Source organism: Convolutriloba macropyga, chromosome 5 (genome assembly GCF_964194025.1).
Source record: "Convolutriloba macropyga chromosome 5, txConMacr16.3, whole genome shotgun sequence".
NCBI classification, from domain to species: domain Eukaryota; kingdom Metazoa; phylum Xenacoelomorpha; order Acoela; family Convolutidae; genus Convolutriloba; species Convolutriloba macropyga.
In genome coordinates this window covers 3,645,140-3,660,866 of record NC_134472.1, presented here as the reverse complement: position 1 = coordinate 3,660,866, position 15,727 = coordinate 3,645,140, and the positions used below count along the sequence as shown (strand labels likewise).

The 15,727-nt window shown below is 35.4% G+C and overlaps 2 protein-coding genes across 3 annotated transcripts in view; both read right to left on the bottom strand.

The window, feature by feature from the left end:
- The window catches only part of LOC142339689 (uncharacterized), a 42,664-nt gene extending 34,579 nt beyond the window's left edge, over positions 1 to 8,085 (bottom strand). Inside the window, exons 1-3 of the mRNA XM_075389909.1 lie at positions 7,964 to 8,085; positions 4,872 to 5,053; positions 3,142 to 3,358 (exon numbers count right to left, since the gene is read on the bottom strand). Of these exons, the coding sequence (XP_075246024.1) occupies positions 3,142 to 3,358; positions 4,872 to 5,053; positions 7,964 to 8,026 (462 nt within the window). The 5' untranslated portion in view covers positions 8,027 to 8,085. The remainder of the gene's footprint in view (positions 1 to 3,141; positions 3,359 to 4,871; positions 5,054 to 7,963) is intronic.
- LOC142339055 (T-complex protein 1 subunit eta-like) overlaps positions 1 to 15,727 on the bottom strand; it is a 235,886-nt gene that overhangs the window by 145,390 nt on the left and 74,769 nt on the right. The gene's annotated exons all lie outside the window — the stretch shown is intronic.

The following is a 15,727-nucleotide window of genomic DNA, read 5'->3' as shown; positions in this document are numbered from 1 at the left end:
CTTTCTAATCTGGTAAGTTGAACTTGCTTTCTAATTCTCACTAAGTTTAAGACTATAGTTTGATCGATACTCTAACAGTTATTCTAAGCATTTTTTTCCGCGTCAAATAGTACAGGGAGGAGCAGAGCGCCCCTTTGAAAAAATATTTCTAGACCTTATTTTGGGAGCAAATATGGAGCATTCACCGTTTTTGGCGACAACTATTTTTACCCTATACCTTCCAGCTTGCAACATCGTTTGAGCATTCGTGGTTAATGTTAACAAGTGAAACAGTTTCACCTCTCGCAGATCTATTCATTCCTTGAGATCGCAGCATAAGTGCATTTGGATTCAAACAATCGGTTTTTTCATTTTTGCCCAAGTAACCCACGAGATCAGGTTTTCAATTTATCGGTGGCATCGTTTTGACTGACTTTAGTTGACTTTGGCAGCAAAATATTTTTCATATTTCGTATTTAAATTCGGTGTCTTTTCACGTTGCTCGCGCAAAAGAGCCACGAATGAAGATTAAGTAGAGAAATTGACTGCGCTAGTTTACCGAAGGCGGCAGTAAACCCCTGAGATGCATAATTTCTGCTGCCAATGACGCTGTTTTGATTTTAGTTTGATTTTTGATGCTGTCTTAATTTTACTGTTTCTGTTATTTTACATTTTTTCGTCTTAGTTTTAAGATTTCTATTTTTTTTATTCTGAAATCATGAATCTTTTGAAGACCTTAAAACAGAATGTTAATTATAATATTATTAGAAATATGTTGCTTTGTTTTTGACGGCTATATCACTTCAACAAATAAGTTGAGGTACAACAAATTTTTCTGCTCTGCAATACGTTATCAAACTAATAAAACATAACCGACTAACGTCGGGCGAATTTCTCTCAAACGACCGGCGAGCGGTTGGCTTGGTCAGTAGCTAGCCACGGGGGGGGGGGGGGGAGGGGGGGCACCGGGGGCTGATGGGGGCAGCACTGGGTGGGGGGGGGGCAAAAGCGCGGTGGGGGGGGGGGTGGAGCCAATAGTGGGGGGGGGGTGTCAACCTCTAAGAACCGCCCCTCACACCATAAGTATAAGTATAAGTCTCCAAGACAGTTTGAGCTGAAACAGACCTGAAAGGCTCTAAGAGCACATAATGCCCGCTGGGCGCTACCTGTTTATCCCGTTTTTGAGGACGAAAAGTCAAAAGCGTCAGACGAAAAATTGGTCAAGCGAAAAATCGCATAAAAAAAAGACCGACAGGACTAATATAATTGCTACAAACTTCGTTTGAGAGCAATTAAAAAGTTTTTTGGTGAAAAAATGTTTTACGTCTTAATGCAACTTACTGGCAACATTGAGCAACACACCTCGAGATGAGAAAACAGATTGTGTGATTTACGCTAGAATACAACTTTAAAGAACTCATCTTCTCAAAATTCCTTGGAAAAACTCATTGAGCTTAATTTGTTTTGGTTGGAATTTTTTGTGCCTGCGAGTGCACTAGCTCATGTTTGTGTTCATTTGGTGACAAGCAGCTCTATGAATGTGTTCTAAAACATCTAATTAGAGTGAGTTGAAATGTCTCTTTCGAATCAACAGAGTTTGGCTGCAATTCTTTATCATTTACAAGCTTCTTTTCATGGAGATCTCTCATTGGCCTAGCGAAAATTCAGCGTTAATTTAGTTGAACTTCCAACCATTGTTAGAGGTCAATTAGAAAAAGGGGGAAAATTTCCTAGAAAAGCTGCTGTCGCACTTCAGAAAAAATAGTGGCTAGTTTAGAAAGAGAATGACAGTAGTGTTGATCTCCTCTGTTCTTTAAGGCATGAAAAAATGAGTGTCAATTTATCAAAGAAAAGTAGAGCTGAGAACTGAAATAACCTTCAGCTGACTTGATAAAAACACCTGACTGATGACACAACCAAACAATCATCAATTATGCAATTACTTCTTATCTAAATGAGAAGCGAAATTAGTTTTTCTGCTTACTTCTCAGTAGGTGTGTGTTACTATCTAGTATAGTGTTTACCACACGAATGGCCAAGTAGTAAAAGCGAAATTATCGACAACAACTAAAAACAAATAAAAAGAGAAGTAGAAAACGTTAGCACAAGTAGAAAGTGATAAACTTGTTTAGCTCATAAACATTTTTAGATTCTTTTGTTCAGGAAAACATTTTCAAGTAATATGAAACAACTAGTGTCGATCCATCTACAAACAATACAACAGATGACGCTCAAAACAACATCAAAAAACAAAAAAACATGACAATATTTTCTGTTTGCACCAAAAATTATTCTGAAATATGAAAAATAGTAGATAGACAATAGCAAAAAAATTGAGAAATAATCCCCAGCCTGACTTGATTAAATAAAAATATGTATTTATATATACTGAAAATCCTTTATTGATTTGCTCTCTCCCTTTATTGATTGTTCTCAGAAAAATGCATAAAAGGAAAGAATATCGTCTCCGTGTTCTTTTACCATCTTTGAGTAGATTAACCCAAACGTTAGTTTTCGCGGCAGAATTGTCTCTGACCTCCTGTTCGCCAAAATGATTGCTTTAATTCGAGCTTTCCTAAAGACTCTCAATCAAATATATTCAGGGTTCTTGTGTAAGGAATGACAGTAAGTAAAATTGTGCGTCAATTGACATCTGGTCTTCAACACTAAACTTCTCATGAACTCAAACGTACATGAAGTGCCAATTTTAACTATTCAACTGGTAATTATCATAATGGGACCTAGGTCCAGACTATAAAGACTATGATCAGACCTTTCAGACTGAAGTGACCTCTGATCAGACCGAACCCAACCATGGTCCAGACTATTGTGCGCTCGAATCGTTGTCCAAACCCTGTAATTTCGGTCTGGGCACACATGAGTGTGCGTTCGAGTGTGTCTGATCGTAGCTGAATTTGGGACTGGACCTAAACCTGGGCTTTAATGTTAATGCAGAAATTTGGGAATTGAAAAAAAATATGTACTTTTTAGTTCCTTGACTCAGCTAGTCTTCACAGACTGAGAATGAGGCTCACAGAGAACTTCTGAAAAGAGTCCTTCTACATCTCTGGCCAAATAGATTACTCTTAGGGTTAGATTTTCTGAGAGATTTTGGTGAACTAGATAAAAAACTAGAAGCTTAAATACTGGAAGTACACTTGCCTCTTTGTATGAAGAGTCCAGGAACTCGCTATACTCTGGCATGCGTAGGTACCTCTGGTCTACGTAATGGCCATTTAGAGGGTCCATTATTAGCTGGTCAAAGTAGAGCCGAAGTTCCGTCATCAGTTTCACATCACTCATAAATGCTTCAAGTCCGATTGTTATAGTTTTATTGTGCTCAAGTGTCTGCAAAGCATGTGCCAACACATCCATAGTTCTGCAAAATTACAGATTTGAAATTACAGTTTAAGATTTACAAAATTTATGTTCAATTTATTTAGCCTTGAATGCTAATTTGTTTAATGTAATAATATGCAAAATTGTCATTTCTTATCGTCCATATTTTTTTCTAGTCAAAGATGAAAAATTGGTTAATCTTTTTGGACACTCTAAATTTTGTGTACGATGTGAGTCATTTCAAATTACACCCGCTACTGGAAAGTTTTCTTGTATTTTTGGGAGCGGGTGAGGGCACATTTACATAGATATGTAATTTGCTATTTACTTAATTTAAAATTGGAAAATTGATTTTGATGGGAAGGGGATCAACATGGCGACGTTTCAAAAGGACCACACCACAGTGAAGTTCGTTTCAACTGGACAACAATTGCATGTATTCTCAATGTTAATCCTCGCTAAACATTGAAATGTTGACTATTTTTGTTCATAATGTAGTCACAGCCATCCATAATGGCCAAATTAAACAAGAACCAAGGAAGAAAAAATTGCTCTCCAAGGCCATGCCAATCACTGACGCTAGGGTTTAATCCAGAAAAACGGGCCGGTTATCATGGCGAAGCCTACCTCTCAATCAGAACTAAAAATTATCGGCACCTTTTTTAGATTTTGCCGGCCTTATTATTATTTGTCATCCATTTGATTTAAAAAAATTAGGTTTCGTCCTGTTGGAGCACCCCCGATTATGAGTGTGATGGGTTAAATGTTTACATCTCTAGTCGAGATCTAGACTTTATGAAATTACCTAAAAAGTCAAGGGGGCAATATTAACCCAAATTAATATTTCGGATCAATTGTTTCGGAACAATGCAAGCATTATTGACGAGGTTGAAAAAATAAGAGCTTATGAAGTTCTAAACAGTTAGATAACAAGCAACAACCAAAATAGTTTGTTGAGTTCATGAAAAAAGGAAAATTGTTGGATTAGTTAGCTTCAAGGATTTGAAGGTTGACTGCAAATCACAATTTACACGCAGAAAAATCTGTTTGTTGCGCAAAACACGATTCATGCAACATCTATTGAGATATGATCCTATTTGGTAATTTCGTAAAATTTCGAAACAAGGAACACCTGAAGAAGAAATAAATTCTCTGGAAAAAAATGTGCGGCAGCCACTAATTCACAACAACGAGACATAACAGCTCACATCTTTTTGGAAAGAAGACCCATGAAGAGACCGAGCGTTGAAATATGAACCTTATCTTGACCCTGACAAGTTTATTTTTGTATTGTCAAAATTTGGTCTAGACCTTCTTTAATTGCTAATACACTGTCTAGAAATGCTTTTTGGTCAATAAACTGTCTAGGCTCACCCATTTTGGGTCTATACAGTCGAGGTTCTCGCCAAAGTCAAGAAAAATTCTTTTCATAACCCATTTCGGTCGAGCATGGTATTTTCATATGTCTGGATCTCGACTACAGAGGTCCAATTCACGAATTAGGGTAGTTTATGCTAAAGAGTGGGATTAAATGGAACTAAATGGTATCTTACGGAGGAAGCTCTTCGAGAGGTATGAGAGGTGAGACCTGAAGCAGAGCCTGAAACAGATGCTCTTTGTCCCATGTTTTCCGCATCTCACTCAAACATTCGGAGAATATCTGGAACTGTCTGTGGAACAGGAAGTTGCGTCTGTGCCGGGAAACCGAGGGGCTGTTTAGTTCTGCAGTAAATTCCTACAAGGAAGCCGAAAATTGAAAACAAATTTGGATTCAAAAAATGTCAACTGAAAAAACACCTAAGCCGAAAATGATAATTTCGTGACTCCGCTGAAGTAACTGAGAAATTCTGGCGTTTCTATGAACTGCGAAGCGGTTTGAGATAGTAAGTCAGAAAGCCGAAGTGACTTCTGCAGAGTTGCGTAACCATGCTTAAAACACGAAACGCACAACTTTTAAAATAACATACGTCAACGGAAGTCAGCTTCTGGCTAAGAAGCAACTTCTGGCATTTTAAGTTCTGGCACTGCAGACTTTTGGCATTTTAAAGTTTGCACGTGAGTGTTCTATATATGTATATATGCTCTCAGTTATTAGATTGTTAAGCAATTATCATCAAATTTGAAATGAATTTCGGAATTTTAACGGCCCTACTTTTTCATTGTGCCAATTTTCGACTATTGATATCTTTTGTAAAGACATACAAAAGAGGTGCAGGGATAATGTCGAAAAGCACGCAAAATTGAACTGAACATTGACTGGGTTTTTTTTTTTCGTTTTTTTTTGTTATTTTCTCGTGGATAAAAAAATTGCCCAAACTTTTCACTTCCGTTGCCTTTTTGCGCTTCCAGTGTATCGCTTGAAACAATTCAAATGTTGATTAATTTAGACTGAGAGGGTCCCATACTTATTCCAGATAATTTATAAAATTATTTGACATGCTTCTGGTTAAAGTAGGCAAAAATTTAAAATTTCAATCGTTATGCAAAATTCAGTATAAACAATTGAATTATTTACATAAAACTCGTACAGAAAAACATAAAATACTCAGAGAGCATGATTCGCAATTGAAGTCTTGAAAAGAAATAGTAGCATTGAGAAAACAGACCTCTAATTGATGAAGAAGAAACTACAAAACTGTTTAAACTACTTTTCACTTAAGATATGATAACGTTTTGTTTAGTTTTAAGCAGAAGAATTATATGTGTATTATAGGAACAAAGATTAAATATTGTTTAAAAAAATACCTAAGCAGAAAGTAAAGATTGCGTGACTCCGCTTGAAGTTACTAAGAAGTTTAGGCGTTTATTGAGAACCGCGAAGCGGTTCGAGATATTAAGTCAGAATTTCAAAGTGTTTTCTGCAGGGTCGCGTAACCATGCTTAAAACACGAAACGCACACCTTTTAAAATAGCGTTAGTCAACGGAAGTCAGCTCGTGGCTAGGAAGCAATTTCTGGCATTTTAAGTTCTGGCACGGCAGACTTTTGGCATTTTAAAGCGTGTACGTGAGTGTGTTAATTATTTTTATATACTCTCACTTATTAGACTGTTAATCAATTATCATCAAATTTGAAATGAAGTTCAAAGTTTTAGGGTGGTCCTACTTTTTCATTGTGCCAATTTTCGACAATAGTGCTTTTTGGAGAAGGACACAAAAGAGATACAGGGATAATGTTGAAAAGCATTCAAAAATGAACTGAACATTGACTGGGTTTTTTCTTTCTCTTATTTTCTCGTGGAAAAAAAGTAAAAAGTGCATAAGTTTTATCACTTCCGTTGCCTTTTCACGCTTCCCGTATATCTCTTGAAACAATTCAGACTTTCAATGATTTAGCCTGACAAAATGCCGATACTTATTCCAGATGATTTATACAAAATTTTTGACATGTTTCTGGGAAAAGAAAGCAAAAATTTAAAATTTCAATCGCAATGCAAAATTCAGTATAAACAATTAAATTATTTACATACTGTTTTCATCATTTTACCCTTGGCATCATTTTTTTGCAGAAAACGATATACAATGTTTAAAATTATACTAAAAAACAGACCAATATGTGCTCACGAATGATCAAGGCTGTTCCTCGTGAAATTTATAGACGAGTTAGTTGGCAGCATAAAAGAAGTTTAACATCAAATTACAATTTTAAGAAAATTGAAAGTAGGTTTTTTGAAAATTGTATAAACTTTTAAAAAAAGTAAAAATTCTTATTCTTTTTAAGAGTAATATAAATTCCAATCGAGATTGAATTTGTTTGCACCGTAGAACTAAAGAGTCAATTAAAAAATAACCTGAGAAATATCTTGACAGTTGGTAATAAAACTCAACCTCAAAAAACGTACTTTTTTCGTACTTTTTCACCCTGCACCTATTTTTCTATTTTCAAAGAAGACAGTCAGCTACAAATCAACTCTTTATAGCTAATCGCTTTTCTGGCTGATTTTCAATCAAGTGGAACTCTATATTAATTATGGTTTCTTGTCGGTTCTATAGATTTGTTTGCTCATTGGCAAGCAGGAACTACAATAAGAAGAAAAAATTAATTGTAGGCTGGGAAAATAGTATTGTGTGAATAATTGTGTAAACTGTTCGAATATATAGCACTGACACATGACTGTAAAACTTCGCTTAAGATGGTTCAAACTTAATTTCCGGACCCACATTACCGATTTTCATGGCTTAACTAATAACTTGTTCGATCAAAACTTTCATCGTCCTTCTGATTGTTTGTTTTATATTTAAAAACATGACGGAACTTGTAACGCAGTCGGATTATTTTTTGCGCTTTTCCTTCCTGCAGTTTTTGCTCAGAAAAAAGTCATTAAACCCCATATCTTTATTAGAAAAAAAAACTTTTTATGGTTGTATTTTTTCAAATCTGATTAACTGATGTTTTAACAGTCTCGTCACTTCAAGCTTGAAAATTGTTTTTTCTTCTAGGGTAATTGTCCTCTTATTTTTTAAAAGGTTAGATTAAAATTAAAGGGCTATCTGCAACTATTTGATAAATTATACTATCTAAAATCATGAGAAAAATACGCGTTAAACTTGAAGTGACTCGTGAATGTTCTAAATGGTTAAACTCAGCCATTAAAAAATTTGCACGTCAGCATAATTTTTGAGAGAAACGAAAATAATAAATCTGACCTCTTTTTTAAGCTGATTCCATTTTGAGGATTCTTTACTCGATAATGTATCTTCAATCGACATCGTAATCGCTTTTTATGTTGGAGACAAACAAACTATACTCTATGCTGCGAAACGTTTGTGGTGCGTGTGCATATTTTTTCAAATTTAATTATTAATGAAGCAAACATATGCAACTGCAACGACCTATGGAGAGAAAAATAGTGGTTTTTGAAATAAAATCAGGCTCATGTAAGCAAAATGATTAAAGGGAAAAAGTGTCTTTTCTGTTTGAAGAAAACAGAAATTAAAATTGGATCACATTAAAGCATGACCTCGCTACATCAACAATCAGAATTTTTGAATTTTTGTTTAAAGATATTGCAACATTTGTCAGTTTGAAGAAATCAACATAGTTTTAAATAACAATGCGATATTGCGCTGCAAAATGAAAACAAACGCACACAGGTTTAACCAATGATCCGGCTCAGACTTTAACAACCCAGAGTGGATATGAAAATAAAATGTTATAGCCACCAAATTGCGTATTTTTTTCGGTGCAGATTATCTATTATTGTTTTTGCAATGATAAGTTGTCTACTTTTGATAAGTTGTCTATCTTGAAGAATTGAAAGAAAACGTAATTTTTAGCGGTAACATACTCTTTCGCGACATGCACAATTGACTGAAGACCAATCAACAATGACACGTCTGCATTTTCACTTTTTAGGAATGCACTCGAAAGATTCGAAAAATAAATCAGATACCATTTCTGAAAATATAAAAATTTTAATCACTTTTTAGGCCACTATTATCAATTTTGCTCATATTTGTGTCATTCAGTAAAACAAAAACGAATATGAGTTGTTAGGAGCAGCTCCAAGTTCTCAGTAAGATATTACTAAGTGCGAATTTTAATTAAATTTGATTTTTTTTGGTTGCCATAATTTTTTCAAAGATGTCATAGTTTCCGGCAGCAGAACTGGTGTTCACACTGTGACAGAAAATTTGATTAAATAAATATTACACTTCAAGGCGCAAAGGATTGTTGGTGTGATAAGAGAGAAATTTGATTTTCGCAAGTTTTGCCGATTTGCCGTGCTTTGACTGTGACTTTTATTGTTATCTGCTTCTCAATAAGAAATCTTCTTGCGACTTCTTTTGAAAAAATAACATGATAATGTAATTACTGCTTGGCTTCAACTGCGGGTCATTTTTTATGATTCTGATCTTTTTTCTGACGTTGAAATTAATTATTTCAAAGAAATTGTCAAAATCATCTAATTCTGCTTCTCTTAATCTTAAAGCTTTTTGTTTACAGTGTTTTTAGTGTATTCAGTCTCCAATATGTTCTTGGCGATTACCTGTTTTGAAACTACAGTTCCTTCAAAATATAGCATTTTGCTTTGTTAAATTTTGCTTTGACATGTTTCCCATTTTTGCTCGGATTTCCTTCGCGTTGCCTATTGTTTTTTTTAGTTTTAAATTAAAACAATTTAAAAAAAATTGTGCTTTAATTGTTCGCTCTCGCTATGTTTTAATATTATTTGTACTCAGAAAAAAATTTTAAATATATTTCAAAAAAGTTAATTCTTTAATTCGCTTTTGATGAACGTTCGAGCAATTAAGAGGTATGAAAGTGAATTATCTTGTTTTTCTTTTGACCCATCTTGTACCTAGCTTATGGTTCTCTTATCGACATTGCCTCTTATTCCCGCTGATTGCATTACTTTTTGGATTTCATGTTCTTTGATTTATAATACTTTCATTCCATATTGTTAAAACCACAAACAATGCATCAGACGTTTGCTTTTTTTTAACGTACCTAAGGGATCTTTTTTATTTTTGTTCTCACAGGTAAATAACTTGCCGAAATTTTATTACTGATTCAGTTTACACAAAAAATTTTTCTCAAGATGTGCAGTAAGCTGCGCTCTTTGTTACCTAAAGAGGATTTTTGACTGATTATGCTAATTTTTCATAAATTAGTTCAATATTCTTCTTTTGCTTTTTTGATTTTTTTTGTAAAGAAATGAAAGCTTGCACGTTTTGATACATGACAGACACCACCAATTTTTAAAAGTTCAATCAAATTTTCTAATGGGAGCTCATTCTTCAGCACTTCATAGTGATTTTTTGTTTCAGCTTTTTTATGTGTTCTGGTGCGTCATTGAAGTTTGGGCTCAATCTGTGTGTTTACATAATTTTTGATTACTTTGAAACGTCAGGTCACAAGTAGTATTTTTATATTTTTCCCCCCGTCTGTAACCCCATTTGCTGAATCGTTTACAGAACACGTCTCGATGAACACGTCAAGAATTCAATCAGTTAGTGAGAAATGCTTTTTCTCATTTCTTTCTCTGCTTGAATTGAGTTCCAGTACCTGTCCTGCTGCTATCAAGTGAGCTACATAGTTTAAACCATTAAGATATTTAAATTGTTTTAAAAAGATTGTATCATTTTCCAGTATTACAACTACGAATAACTTGCACTGGGAATGGTTTTGCTGAACACACGTGAAGTGGAGTTGCTGTTTCTTTAATGAGTTTTTGTTTGTTTTCAAACATCTAGATAAAATCTGCCAACAGTTTTTTGTTCCATCAAAAACAAGTCCAATTTTTACAACGTCATTAACCAAAGTTTTTGGCTAAAAAGTTTTTTTGCTGTGAAAATTAAAGAGTATGAAAAAACAGTTAACTTCGAACTACCAATTATTATTTTGACTTCAGATTTCTTATGAAAAATTCTGCAGTTCCTCGAAGAGTAATGAAAAAAAGACTGGTGAAAATGAAGGTCATCAATCTTGAAAAAATTCAATCTTAACGGGTTGGTGTTTAATTAGAGAACGTTTTAGGGAAAATTCTTTTGATCATATTTATTTAATTTGAGTGCAACTACTAGGTATTTCGTTTGAACGTTTTTGAGGTTTTTGGTTCTCCTAGTGTTTTCCCCTGTTTTTTCGCATTATTTTCTGTAGCAGCTTCACAAAAAAACAGTGTTTCTCACCAAAATTGGATTTTCTGGTAAATCATATTCTTGAGTACTTAATCTGGAATTTTCGGATGATCATTTTCTGGATTTTTCTGGATTATGTTGATTTGATACATATTATGCTTTCAAATGCAATTTTGGGAACATTTTGTGCCACGCACAGATCAAGTGGGCCTTCTTGTTCTCTTTTTCTTTGCTTCCAGTTTTTGAAAAATATCTTTTATTCAACTGTGCGCAATAATTTAATTCAAAACTAATCAAGGTTTAAACTTCAGAAATGAGTTTTTTTTTTCAAGCGAGATGCCGTTAAATAAATCATGTTTTCTCACGAGTATTTTTCCGAACAATTGACCCAAATTTGGCAACCGTTTTTTAATTAGAGAATTGTATATTTTATTCCAACTTTTCCAGATATTTTCTCAATTGTTTTGCTCCAGTTCTTTCAGAACAGTTTTAATTTTGTCGGTGTCAATGTTTAGATCGACCATTAAGTAACTTTTTCATCAAAACATGTCTGTAGATTCTAATTCCATTAAAAATGTGGCAATGGAGAACTCTATTTAAAACTTGTACCAATATAACTTAACACAAATTTACGCCTCGACTAACAAAACATTTGAAATCCCGATATGAACTTCTTGAAAAACTTGCTGGAAAACATTTGGTTTTATTTGAATGAATCAACGAATATCCAAAGTTTACGTTGCTTAAACAATTCAAACGGCAAAATTTTGGCTAAGGCTCTCAATTTGCTCTCCCTGAATTAAATTTTTTTGCACGCCATCATCTTGTCATGCCTTGGTTAGACTTTGTTCATGCCATGTTTCTTACGCATGTAAACATGTTGCATATTTGCACATATCATAATGTTATGTTGACATGCAAGGTAATGCAAGATTAGTTCTTGGTATTCAGGCAGACGAATTATGGTTTTCTTTTACGGCCTTAACGTATAAAGAGCTTAGGCTACTTATGTCTGCGCAAGAAGGAGACTTACTTATTTGTCCAAGACTAACATACTCTGTAAAACAGTAAAGCCGAGTTTTAATTTAATGCAAATAATGTATATAGCACTGAAGTCAAAAATGCAGATATACACATAGCGAAATTATCTAATAGACTGACTAAAAGTTAGGTGCGCATGCTCTATATGAAAGACTATGTAGTCTTCTCAATCTCTGATTGTTGCAGGATACACAATCCGTATTTCTTTCTGCTATGATCACGACATTGCCTATCCTTCCTTCTTTGTCGTCTCATGTTTCCTTTCTTCCAAAAATTTCAAGTTACAAGTTTCAATTATTTACTTTCCTTGTTTGGTTTTCTTACATGACATCAAAGGTTATACCGCAGTTCCGTTTTTACATGTCGTTTTTTCATCGTTTTGTTAGCAATTATTACAAATATGATGTTTTACACAAACCCATTGGCAAATAAGGCGACTTATATTGATTCAATGCAGAAATTATTACTGGGCATTAGCATGCCACATCCATCTGAGGTAAAGAATTCTTCATCCGAAATAGTGGAATTTAGCTAAAATGCGTAGAATGTGTGGTTCCCTGTCAAGTGGTAGAGTCGTTGTTTACTAGAGTCGTCGTTGGGAGTATCGGTTAAGTGATGTGGGCGACCAGAGTCGTCAGTAACTGGATATTAACCTATCGGTTGCGGAGTCAGTGAGGGTGCAGTTACAGGGTATGCAGGCCAGTTCCGTCAACCCTGTTGTAGTGTCCAGATGTCTCCCACTGTCACGTAGTGACAATTTGTTCCATATTGTCGAGATATATAGTCTGTTTTCTCTGTCAGTGGTATAAACAGTTTTTAATTCATCTTTTTGCACTTCAAAATTGTTCCGATTGGATATAGCAGCTTACCATCTTGTTAGAATTCAATTTAGTAATCGGAAGTGAGGACTCAGTTCCTCCTTAGTGAAATGCGCAACTAATACCATCTAAAACATTAACATTCAAGAAAACGTTATGGCATAAAATTCACAAGTGTGCCTATCAGCACTTATTTGGTTAAATTTTTTGTTAAAAATTGTTAATTTTCTTAAATGGTTTATTTTATGATTTTTAGGTGATCACTAAAGGTCAAATACCCTGCAGTTGACGGATTTAGAAATAAGTAATAACTATTCGTGCTTATGTCAACACAAGCAAATATTGCAGTAAATTGAGTTTCACAAGTGTGCCTATCAGCACTTATTTGGTTAAATTTTTTGTTAAATATTGTTAATTTTCTTAAATGGTTTATTTTATGATTTTTAGGCGATCACTAAAGGTCAAATACCCTGCAGTTGACGGATTTAGAAATAAGTAATAACTATTCGTGCTTATGTCAATACAAGCAAATATTGCAGTAAATTGAGATTTACTATGTAAACAATGTCTTAAATCCCTTTACTTGATTAAACAATCAAAAACAAGTAGCAATGATGTTATAAAAGATACTTACATTGTTTTTAACGTTAACCAAATTGTTTGAATAGTGAAACCATACTGTCCTTAGAACCATACAAAGCTGTTACCAAGAGCAATTTTCTCTCAGAATAGACTGAAATTTGGTTGTTCATCATTTTTCAGTGTTTTGTTTTCAAAGTTTTCTTTGATTTTAAGATGTCTCGGGTTTTAAATTAGTTGAAGTTTTTTGACAAAAAGCAATATTACTAACACTGGCTGAAGCCTTACAAACTTCACCACAAGAATGAACATAGAATATCACTGAGGATTCTCTTAACTTCAATCAGATTTAAGGTTACAGTCCTTTGATACGTCCGAGCGACTAGTTGCTTTGACAATATTATTAGTCAATCGGACCCAGTGAAGAACCCGGCAGCCCATAAAGATCGAGAAGATGCTTGAGCAGCTACAACATTAGGTCCGCCGACCCGGGCAACGGCAAGAACAGCAACGATTCTTTTTTTCAATTTGGTGGTCCGGAACGAAATCTAACGAAGGCTGGAGAGAGCCTCAATGGATATTGGAAAATGGCAGACAAAAATATGTCAGTCCAGCTAAATTGACTAGAAATTGACAAGCTGAAGACATGTGTCTGAAGAATAAGCATATCGATGTTTTTTTAGACTTACGATAATAATGAGAAAAACAGACAGCAACAGACGCAACTCCTGAAGCCCATGTGTTTGGATAGTTTTGATGCGGACACCGAACGAAAGATGGACGAAAGAAAGAAGACACTCAAATGGCTAGATGAACAAATAGCAAACTTTGGAGAAATTGAGAAATATTGCAGCAGCGTTTTCAACTATTGAACAGATACTTTGCAATTTTACAATTCAGCGAGGAAATGTACTTCGTTTTATGGTGAAGCGGCGAAATGAATTGGGAACAGAAAATTTCGACGACACCTGCAAGCAAGCATTGTGTCGCAAACTGGAACAGTTAGTATCGAAATTAGATTCAACTCACTCAGAAACTATAAGAATCGTGAAGTCAGATACTGCTACGGATTGGTTGACGGTTTTAAACAAGAGTGAAGGTTTTCATCGAGGCATGCTAAGACAGTACCAGAAAACCGCAAGTGTGGAAATTAAACACGGTTAGTGTCAACCTCATCGGCTGGTGATAAGGACTCAAACAAGACTGTATTTGATAAAGGAAATGGAGCGAGAAAAAACGTCAAAGAGAATGTTGAGTTCTCTTTCAGGCGTTCTGCTACACACGGAAGCAAATCGCCAACTCGACAGTATTGCCAACTCGCGATCCTGGAGAAGGCGATAGATTGACAAAATGGACCTCAAAAACCTAAGAGCCAAGAAAACGGAAGAGCAACGACTGCGAGAGCGGCAGTTGGATTAAGGGCAGGAGCGTGAAAAAATTGAACTTCGTCGAAGGCAAGAAGAATTACAATTACAGCAGCGACAACAAGTGGGGACAACAAGCAGCGAGGAAAAACTACGTGTGCGACAGTATGAACGAGCCCTTGAAAATGGAAGAAGGAAAGCTGAAGCCGACGAGGAGCAACGGCAGCTGGAAATGGAACTGAAAAAAGGAGGTTAAAGAACATCTGAGTCGCAGGCAGACGACTTATAAAGTGTTAGATCAAGACGCAAGCTAGAAAGAACGGAAAGTTGGGCAGATTCAGTGGCCGAACCGCCTGACCCAAGTCGGCCATTATCTCTTAATCTGGTTATCGACGCTCGAAGGAATGTCACACATGACAGAGGTGAGAAAATTTTTAGCGCCTACCTAAAAAGCTACCGCGGTCTTCCAACCGGGTACAACTTTTCTCAACGAAACTGCATGATTCGAGTATTGTCATGAAACCAGAAATCAATGAATCAATTATGGTGACAGAACCACAAACACATTTACTCAAAACGACATTCTAACAGCAGGGAATGTCAGCAATCCAAAAAAGACATAGACGCCAAAATAACAAGTACAGCTCTCTAAGCAAATTGGTGGAGAGCCAAAACCAGACAACAGAGAGCCAGACCAACCCACAAATTATTTACCAACCGATTAGTGATCCAAGAGGGTATCTAAAACTGAAGCTAATGGAGTCCTCAGGAGACGCATTGGAGTTGCCCCAGTGGGCAGAAAGTTTTAAGGTCATTGTGCATCAAAAGCAGCTGAGCAATACTGAGAAGATGCAGTAGGTGAAGGTAAGCTTCACTGGTCAGAAAAAAGCGGCAATCTCTGGACTGGGGTTTAGCTCACTGTTATAATATCAAACTTGGGACATTTTCTGCAACAAAATTGGCAGCCCAAAATTCATAGTCGAAGCTCAACTTGAGAATTTATATATTCACCCTCCGTTTTGCACGAC